The sequence below is a fragment of the Chenopodium album genome, chromosome 25 (assembly GCF_948465745.1).
Source record: "Chenopodium album chromosome 25, dcCheAlbu1.1, whole genome shotgun sequence".
In the NCBI taxonomy this organism is placed as follows: domain Eukaryota; kingdom Viridiplantae; phylum Streptophyta; class Magnoliopsida; order Caryophyllales; family Amaranthaceae; genus Chenopodium; species Chenopodium album.
In genome coordinates, this window is record NC_137858.1 from 1,464,649 (window position 1) to 1,475,444 (window position 10,796).

General features: G+C 35.9%; 1 protein-coding gene across 1 annotated transcript; it reads right to left on the reverse strand.

Annotated features, from left to right (window-relative positions):
* Window positions 1–837: 837 nt before the first annotated feature.
* LOC145614787 (F-box protein At4g00755-like) lies at window positions 838–6,826 on the reverse strand. The gene is made up of 6 exons (XM_081669850.1): window positions 6,711–6,826; window positions 6,252–6,424; window positions 3,861–4,265; window positions 3,589–3,764; window positions 2,261–2,379; window positions 838–1,384 (listed from the first exon to the last, which is right to left on the reverse strand). Exons 2-6 carry the CDS (start codon window positions 6,376–6,378, stop codon window positions 1,087–1,089), a joined length of 1,125 nt encoding a protein of 374 aa, XP_081525976.1. The 5' UTR covers window positions 6,379–6,424; window positions 6,711–6,826; the 3' UTR covers window positions 838–1,086.
* Window positions 6,827–10,796: the final 3,970 nt, after the last annotated feature.

Sequence of the window (10,796 nt, forward strand, 5' to 3'; positions counted from 1 at the left end):
TGTATACTCTAAACTAGTTCAACCAATCATCTAAACTAATTATTAATCTCAAGAAAAAAAGTTTCTACAAATCTACAATCAAATTCAATTCGTAAATATTGACCCAACAGTTGAATCAATTATTGAGCAAGTAAATTGATCATTAGCAATATTTAACAATACTCGAGCAATAAATTTTGGGAAAAAAAAAAAAAAAAAAAAAAAAAAAAAAAAAAAAAAAACCAGGAGAAAGAAATAGAAGTAGGTACCAGAGGAAAACGACCAGATTTTGCTGTCACTAGCTTGCTGTTTCGTCTGCTATTTTTGGGTTTTTTTGGAAAAAATGAAGTAAACATATGGATTAATTTTTTTATATTTTGTAGTTTTGAGTTTTTCTTTATCCCTCTTATTATATTATACTCCGTAGTCCGTAACTTGTTTTTCAACAGAGGGCCATAATATATAATTGATGACACTTCAAAAGAACTTTTTATAGGAATAATAAAAAATATCTAGTATCTTTTATAGGAATAATCCAAAATATTAGTATTTTTTTTGGATAGAACCGTATATAAATCTAAGGTACGAGTAGTATTCTCCGTAAATATCAATTCAAGCGTATAATATTTTACCGATACATTATGATCTACCACCTTGAAAACCCTCTGTCTATAGTTAAAGTTGTGGTCAAACCAAAGGGGCAATAGATGCTTATGGATCGCTTGAACTAGCCCCTTAATCGTAGTTCAAGTGGAATCTTGCTGTTTCACAGAGTAATAGGAGACACTGCAAGAAGACATCAACAAGTTCACAACAAATTAGCAACAGGCAACCAAGACAAATCACACAATCATCAAGTAATAAAAGCGGACTCTTCTTGCTTGTTAAAAGCTATTTACAGAACGATGGACCAGTCTCAATGCACAGGAAACATTGACAATGCTTATTAAACGATTTAACAAGAACAATTACTGGCAAATAGTCTTTCTCATTCCAGAGTTCAATCATCAAATGACTTCAATGTGAGATACATGGTCATTAGATGCAAGTGATGGAATGACTGATTGACTAGTACAACATGAAAAATGTGACACTTGACATAAAAGTTTAAAGCTCAAGCTCCTCAGCCATCTCATCTTCCGAATAGAGGATCTCATCCTCGGAATCATAAACTTCAACCCCTAGAGTTCCCCGTAACATGTTTAGAATCTGCTCCCAACCTCTAACATGTCTTTGCACCATTTCTGGTGTTACACTTATTTCATCAGATTCCTCATTACTGCTACGAGGGGCAGAGAACTTGGCCTGAGGGTTGTGCACAAGTGTAAATCTTCCACTTGGATCAAGAGATTTAACCCCGAAAACAGGGTCCAAAGAACGCCCAAGAACTTGAACATGTGCCACACTGTAAAAAGCATGACAAACAGCAAATTAAATTAGCTGCAAGATACAATAGAATAGTTAGAACCTGGTTGGATATCCAGTAACCAGTTACATTTATGGCCAATAAAAGGGGAATGCCAACAACAAACCAACGTAGCACAACTAGAGTCTAAACAAACACAAAACACTTAATACAAGAGATTATAAACCCTAGCCTTCAAGTAATTGAATTGATCTATATTAATCTTACAGAAGGAACAATATAGAATTCTGAATTCTTACACAAATGACAATGAGACTAAATGTTACATTCTACCTCGAAACTCAAGAAATAAGAGCATAATGGGCTTGCAAACCATAAAAGGGTAGGATATAGGCTTTAGAAAAATAAATTCAAAGAGAAGGCTATGACAACAAATTAAGGTTTCTTAGTTAAGGATACATATAATTTCATCACCATAAAAGGTTACCATGAAGGACTCTATTAGAGTACCTACTTCTAGATATTAGCACTCTGGTTAATTTTACGAAGTACATTTTTAAAGCATAAAGAAAAGAAGGAATAAAGAAGGGTGAAAAGAACCCAATAGGCCAATATTAGATTGATTACTATTAAAAAAAAAAAAAGAAGAAGGTAAATTTTGACTGGAAATAAAGCAACTGATTAGTAAGGAAAAAGATACAAGATTATATTCACTCAACAATCGAAGTATAACCTATTTACCATTAATAGTAATAATACTATGTCAAACCTCAAGCGTCAAACATTATCTCAATATATAAGTAAAAATTTGACTAAAAGTAGCACTTTTCTAGGCTTAGCTGCAGACAAAAACAAGCCATCAGTCAAAACATAGTACTAAATCAATATACCACATAACTTGGTCTGAAAACTCACCATATGTAAAAGAGTCCATCCATTTCTTGCCTCTGAACTCTACCAAGAAGCTCTATCTGCAAATATCCACCAAAGCAAAGAACAGGCTCTGGAAGCTTGAAATTTTGTAGGCGATTCTCCTGTGTCAAGAACTATCTTAATAAAAACAGTCCCTAAAACACCAAATCAAAACATAAAAATGATTCTGCATTCTGCACTAATAACACTCGTCTTTCCTTTCGTTCTTCTGTTCTAATTTCTGGATCTATTCTTTTGTCCTTTTCCCGGAGGGAGGGGAGGGGAGATAGGTTAAGAAAATAATTCACATGTGAAAGCATCACTCAATAGCATTACACATTATAGAAATGTGAAGGTGCACCAATGTTCCTCTTTACAAGAAAAACATCTCTTCCATTAAAGATTCAATTTATATCAAAAACAAAAAAAAAAATGAAATAAAAAAGCACACAGTATAATTAGATAATGGCATTACTCGAAGCCAAGTCACCATTGAGCTTCCTGAAAACTTCCCTCGTCATGTGATATTATCAGCTATAAGTGTATATTAAACAGATTATGCATACTAGCAACTATACAAATCAGGGCTTGACCAAGGCTCATTAACTATGCCCTGACTTCTCGGGTTAGAAGACAGTAATCATATTAAAAGATCCTAGGCCTACTTTATAATGCAAGCACTAATGAAACGAAAAAGAAAAAGTATTTGCCGGTGGAAAATACGAGTGAATTACTAGATATGGCTGGATTTAAGTGAAGTGATGACCAAATCATTCAACCAAATATCTTTACCAAGCAGTCAAAGTGTTTACATTCTTAAGGGAAGAGCAGTCAATTATTCAATAAACAGCGTCAAGAGACCTAACACACCCCTCAGTCAGTTAAATGCCATATGAAGAGGGAAATGAAGTAAGATGTAAATCTCAGCTTCCAACACATTTTTGTTGTTTGAATGTAAAGTATAACAAAATTCCCACTTCCAAGAAGTTGGCACCCTCGGTTTTCAACGACATCAATAGAAATAGGACCTTATTGGTAGAATTTTTTATTTTTAAATTCTCGTTAATGCACCACTCCCAGTATGTTCAATATTACCAAGTACAGAACTGCATTTTAGCCACGATATCATAGTGCAGTGTCAACTGTACGTCACAAATTTCACAATGTATTGCCAATATGCAGATAAAGATGCCAAATCCAAAGAGATCCCTGTCTCAAACTCTAGCAAATATGTTTCAAATCTAAACTTATAGTATCTATTCTGCTACGTTGATCACAATTGAAATAACTTTCAAAATTGACTTAACAGCAAGATAAAGCGTGCTACTAACCTGTGTCATTGGAAAATCTTGTGAAGTGTAAGTCCAAACAAATTTTTTCTCCGCACATTCGTGGCCTTCATGAATTTCATCACATTGATCTCCATCAACATCAGCCAATATTCTGTGACCCATGTGGAAGCGAACTGCTTTTGCAGAGTATATAGGTGAATCCGATTGAAAAAAGGCTGCATGAACATTGAACAAAAACAACACAATTAGCAAACATCTAAGTGGCCATCTAAACAAAGGTTTACAAGTACGTGGGTAGAAAAGGATATTACCTTGGAAAGGTTGAACATTTATTTCAGTAATAATACAAAAGTCAGAAATTAACTGATAAGTTAGTCTCTCGGGTACTTCAGGGTTGCTTTGTCCTGAGCTTGACCAGTATGAAGGTCTGCGTCCAATTCGGTCCCTGGATTCCAAAGTGTTGTGAAGACCTTCTTCCGGATAATTATCTGTGCTGGAAGCACTTATGGCATTTGAAAGGCATTCATTCACCTCTGATGATGTAAGACCTCGGGCTAAAGCGACATACGCTTTGTGTTCCTTTTTCAAATGCTCAAATTCGACAAACCGGCTGCAGCCAACATCTTCTTTGTTGCTCGTATCTATGATACGAGCAATGCCAGAGAGTTTAGGAAAGAGTCGTAGGCACAAATGCTTGCATATGCCATTTCTTATCACTGCCAATAGTCACAAAATAACGTCAGCATATTCGTTAATCACCATATCCTCTACTTAAGAAACATGTTCCATTATCTGTATCATCATATCAGGAGTAAAATCAAGCTGATTACAGTCCATATGAAGTATAAAGCAGCATAACTTGAATATTGAATAATGTTAGTTCGCTAAAAATATCTGGGAAGAGAAGCAAAGAGGTCGGGAGTAATGAGCCAGTATGGCCCTATGTAATTCCAATTGCAAATGTAGCAAAGAGAAGCAGTGTATAATTAATGAACTGTCAGTGAGACATAACTAAAATGCTTTCCAATGGTGAAATACTATATAATTACTAAGACTGTAGAAAGTTTAATCAAGAAAAAGAATGTACTCTGCACAAACAAAAGGAGGGGAGGAGGGTGGCAAATGCTTCAAATTTCAGATACAAGGCTTTATGACTTAGACCTAGAAATGTTGATTTCTTCAATCAGAGATTTTAAAAACAAGGAATGTAATTATGTCACATCCAAGGCGCTATGTTATAAAAATGGTACTAGGAACCTAATAGTCTAATATTCTATATACAGAGAATAGTTAGAATACTAGGGTAAGAGAAATAGGTAGCCCTGAAAAGGATGGAACAAATCATCAACTTGCACAACGAAGGGCGAAGTAAAAAGGGGTTAAACCATACCCCTGCGTATCTTTCTCATTATCCATGGATACTCAAACACTTATTTGTCTAATTTACCTCAGCCAACTGAAATAAACGCATATTAGATGGCAAACATTACACATCAACTCAAAGCTAGCCTTAATCTTGAGCCTAGTAGGCGGCCTAGGTGCACAAATATGACTCCAATATGGCAAACAAGCTCATAGGGGCAATCTGTTTCTATGCTGCAGCAACTAAAAAGAAGTCTTGTACAATTGTATGTAGTTTCAAGTATAACTTGGTCTAATCCAACCAAAGCAAGTCACCTACTCTAACCTGGCATGAGTTCTCAAGAAGAGGAGTGACGCAACACCCATTTATCATAACCATCAAACTTACCTTCTCTATCTCTAAACTCAGATGGAAACCCCTCAACAATCCAAAATGATTATAATAATAATACTGCACATCTAGGATTTTAGTTTTAAAACTTTGGATCGAAAATCAGCCATTAATCTTACATTAGTTGGGACTCTTCATCCAAAGTACCCGGATCGTAAATTCAATACTCCAACATAAACCTGGACAATTGACACTTAATTCCCAAACTTCTCGCTTCCACTGGCAAGCAGATGGAAATAGACAGACGTTTGACAATCAGGATTTTTACCAAAAGAACACAAACTTTTAGTAAAATGTCCAATTCTGAAAACTGGATAAGTACTTGTGTCTGAAACTAGCAGTTAAATCTGAGCAAATTAGATCTTCAAAAAGAAGGAAGGTGATAAGTAGTCATGGTTGCAAAGAAGTAAAACATGTAGCTCAAGACAGAAAATCAGACATTTGTAGAGAGAAGGAAAAAGGAGAAGAGCATTGGAATGTAAGTCTGAAGATAAGAGATAACATAGGGTGGGAATTAGTTAAATAGTCAAAGGGTAAGGTTCTACTTTTAGTCTCCTTATTATTAAACATTTCCTTTATTGGGTTCTTTGACATTTACATTAGGTCTTTCTTGCCATCTCCACCTCCACCCATTCCCCACCTATCACTTTAGTTCATGTGGATTCGTATTACACATTTAACTCATTCTTGTCATCTTTATCAATACGAAAGCCATGCAAGCTACAATCCAATGAACTGGTTCATAAGAAATTAATGGCACTCGTACTACTATGAACCTGACCAAGATACATACATCTCTACGAATTAACCGATAACATAAAATTCAAATTGCCACAAGCTGAATCAAAAATCACCATACAGCTACCAAATGAATAGAAGAAACGTCAAGGAACATCACAAAATAGTTGCAAGAACAAATATTTGGAAATAAAACCAGCTTAATGCTCACCAAAATCACGCCACGCTCTCGACACGGAGCTAGCACGAACAATATCAGCAGGATCATCCAAGCTCATAAGTATCTTACTCGAAACATCAGGATCAAGGGATTCTAAAAAATCCCATTGAAATTCCATCACTGAATATCTCACGAACACAAGAGCTCTTTTCAGCTTCTACAACCTAATTCCCACCATCATAATCACATAATTAGAGCACCTCCATTCAACACATTACTATCAAAATTCACCCTTCTACTCAAATTATAAAACACCAACGAATAACAAGCTAATAAACATTACCCAGCAATCAAATCAACTGAAATTTAACTCAATTCCACCAGAAAATTTCGAAGACTAAGAAAAAATGTCAATTGAATTGCGTAGCAAAATTTGATGATAGAAAAAAGGAGAAGAGAGAAAGAATGCGCGAAATTGAAGAAAAGGGATGCGGAAAATGGAGGAATTACCTAATCTTCACCGACAGGAAAGAAATCTAGGAAGAATTGAAAAAACCCTAGGAGAGAGAAAATCCAAAATGATGATCGCCCCTTTTCCCTTCCTTTCTTTCTCCTAGTATTCGCAGCTCGTTGGTCCAAAAGATAGGAGTAACGTTCAATATTTATAAATCAAGATAGGAGTAACGTTGAACAAAAATCCGAGTACTTGAATGTGACGTTTGCGTTGCAACTACTTGCAAGCCAAAGATAATCTTCAATTTTTAATGATTTTATTGAAAATTACTCACTAAAAAACTTTAAAATTAGTACTCTTTTTTAATCACAATGTATAGACTTTTACATGATTTAGATTTAGATATACTTTGTGATTTAATCTTAGTAAAATATATAGTTATGTAAAATATTGTTATATACGGAATAATGTGTATTGACAATCGTGAAACTCTCAATGTTGCAATTAGAGCTGTCAAAAACTAACCCGACCGAGAACTCGACCTGAACTGGCAATGATCTGAACTCAACCTGTACCGGAAAATAGGATGAAACTAGCGACCTGTAATCCGACCTGAACCTGACTTGATGTTAACTGACAATCGATTTGATCCAATACTTTTTGACCTGAACCCGAACCTGCTCCCGACCTGAGAGTCACCGTCAACCGATTTAATACGACCCAACAACAATCTGAACCCGAACTAGTACCCGACCCAATTAGAACTTGTACCCAAGTCATGGAAGGTTTAATAAAATTTATATGCCTTTTGTTCAACTTATATACTGGTACAGATCTATAAACCCACAATCCGATTCAGCTTGTATACCTTTTGTTCTCTATTACTCACATATAGGTTTAATAAAATCTTGATAATGCTGATCAATTATAGAAGGCGTAATTATATAGGTTCAACTTGAGCACATCGATATTTATTGGAATTGAACTTGAACCAAAACCCAACTCAACACTAACTCGAACTCGAATGTACCATCTATTGACCCACTCAAACCTAACTCACACACAACCCGAACCTGAAATTGAATTCAATCTAAATTTAACTCGAATTAAACCCGACATATTTCCGAAAAGAAGAACAACCCAAAATAACCTCAACTGTAATTGACCCGACCTTGAACCTAGTCTGAGGCTAGATTGACCCGATATAACCTGATCCTAATTAAACCCGAGACATGATTTGACCCAACCCGAACCCAACTTGAATACCCAAATTGACAACTCTACAATAATACACGAAATCGGAGCGATTTAGGAGGTGTCGGGAGCTGGTGTTGGAATTTCACGGAACATTACGGGATGAATCCCGGGATTATATAATATTGTGTGGACCCATGTATGACCATTATCCGGCAACGCAAAGGCCCCGTGAGAGCTTATAGCCAATACAAGAGGCATGTACGAAAACGGGTAAAATGACCATTTAAAAACAAATTGGATGGTTCCACCCACCCAATTAAACTCTCGGAGGGTATTAGGGACCATGGTAAACATCTCGGAAATTTTTATTTACGGGCGAAAAAAGGTCAAAGTAAAAATTACAAAATTGAAGGCTATGTAATCAACAGTAGAAAAACGATCATTTTACCCGTTCACTACTTGTAGTGATTTCGTAAAATCAAACCTACCACGGACGTTTATGACAACATATAATGATCATATATAGTTTCAAACGGCATTATATGACCCCGAGATGTATCCTTTAGAATCTCAAGACTTTTCGTCACTGGGCCCCGAAGCCTCAAATTTTCATCAAAAACGTAGATTATAGCCTTCAATTTTGTAATTTTTTTTACCTTTTTTCGCCCGAAAATAAAAATTGCCGAGATTTTTACTATGGTCCCTGATACCCTCCGGGAGTCCAATTGGGTCGGTGGAACCATCCAATATGCCCTTAAACGGTCATTTTACCTGTTCATTACTTGTAGAGATTTCGTAAACTCAAGCCTACCATGGACTTTTATGACAACATATAATGATCATATATGGTTTCAAACGGCATTATATGACCCCGAAATTTATCCTTTAGAATCTCAAGGCTTTTCGTCACCGGACCCAAAACCTCAAAATTTCCTCAAAAACATGGATTATAGCCTTCAATTTTGTAATTTTTTGACATTTTTTCGCCCGAAAATAAAAATTTCCGAGATTTTTACCATGGTCTCTAATACCCTCCGGAAGTCTTATTGGGTCGGTGGAACCATCCAATATGCCCTTAAACAGTCATTTTACCCGTTCATTAGTTGTAGTGATTTTGTAAACTCAAGCCTACCATAGACTTTTATGACAACGTATAATGATCATATATGGTTTCAAACGGCCCAATAAGACCCCGAGATGTATTCTTTAGGGTCTCATGGCTTTTCGCCAACGGGCCCCGAAACCTCAAAATTTCCTTAAAAAGCGTGGATTATAGCCTTCAATTTTGTAATTTTTTTGACCTTTTTTTGCCCGGAAATAAAAATTGCCGAGATGTTTACTATGGTCCCTAATATCCTTCGGGAGTCCAATTAAGTCGGTGAAACCATCCAATATACCCTTAAACGGTCATTTTACCCGTTCACTACTTGTAGTGATTTTGTAAACTCAAGTCTACCACGAACGTTTATGACAACATATAATGATCGTATATGGTTTCAAACGGCATTATATGACTTCGAGATGTATGCGTTAGGGTCTCTAGGCTTTTCGCCACGGGCCCAATCAATAACCTCAAAATTTCCTCAAAAAGCATGGATTATAGCCTTCAATTTTGTAATTTTTTGATCTTTTTTCGCCCGCAAATAAAAATTTTCGAGATGTTTACCTTGGCCCCTGATACCCTTCGGGTGTCCGATTGGGTCGGTGGAAGGTGGAACCATCCAATATGCCCTTAAATGGTCATTTTACCCGTTCACAACTTGCAGTGGTTTCGTAAACTCAAGCCTACCACGTACGTTTATGACAACATACAATGATCATATATGGTTTCAGACGGCATTATATGACCTTGAGATATATCCCCTAGGGTCTCAACACTTTTTGTCACCGGGCCCTGAAACCTCAAAATTTCCTCAAAATGTGTGGATTATAGGCCTGCAATTATAAATTATGATGAAGTATTTCTTTCAAATACCATAGCCACAAAGCTTTAGTTTTAATTTATTTATTTATATTTTTTTTGAAAAATGTAGAAATACACTAGTACTTCTTATAAAGGAGGGTCAAGCAATCCGGTCATACAGATCGAATTCAAATCAGATTAGTTCTGTTAATTTGCAATTGTAGATATTTCACTCTAGGTTCAAATGGGTTCATGGTTCACTACTTTTGTATCAAACTTGCCAAATTAGATCTTGGGGTTACAATGTTGGAATACTAGTCGTAAAGAATGTCTTAAATTGCTGTTGATAAGTGTCTTTCTCAATGGCCCAACGCCTCTTAAGTAGTCTCAGCCCCAAAGTACAAATTTTTTTTACTCTTTGTGATCTCTTGTCGTCGCACTGTCTGTTGAAGTGTTGTATCATCTAGACATGGCTCAAGCGTCTCTAAACAATGTTGGAACGCCATCAACCCGGAGCTTATAATGTGCTAGGGAACCTCATCATGTAAGGCAAAACCATAGAACCAACTTAGCATCAGCGATGAGTTACCACATGATGGAAACATGATAGCTGATTTATAACTCTTTCCCATTGCATTATCTATGCAAATACTGAAATACATAATACTATGTACATATTCTTCGACGGCTATTGTCATACTGGATATTCAGATTTGACATCTGTATGTATATATTGGACATGCTCTTGTTCTGTATCCAGAACAAAAAATGACTAAACACAAAAAAATTATAGCCTTGAATCCTTAATTCACTGCATTCTTGAAATCAAACATAATCTGAACATAAATAAGGTACAAAATTTAAACAACTTTAATACAAGAGCTTTTGAAACCAAACAAAAACAATCTTCTGGAGGACTCTAAAAAACCTACTAGCTACTACCTTCTGAATTCCTAGATCACTTATACAAGTAGAAATGCTAAGGATCACTCAATCTGCATAACAGAACAGCTATGAGCTAATGAAGCCAAGCTCGCCCTAG

Bases quoted from the DNA above. Each gene is read 5' to 3' on its own strand.
- LOC145614787 (XM_081669850.1), bottom strand. From the start codon at position 6,378: ATGGAATTTCAATGGGATTTTTTAGAATCCCTTGATCCTGATGTTTCG. The intron at 4,266-6,251 runs GTGAGCATTAAG...GACTATTGGCAG, and splicing joins GAGAGCGTGGCGTGATTTTG to TGATAAGAAATGGCATATGC. The intron at 3,765-3,860 runs GTAATATCCTTT...ATGTTCATGCAG, and splicing joins AAATGTTCAACCTTTCCAAG to CCTTTTTTCAATCGGATTCA.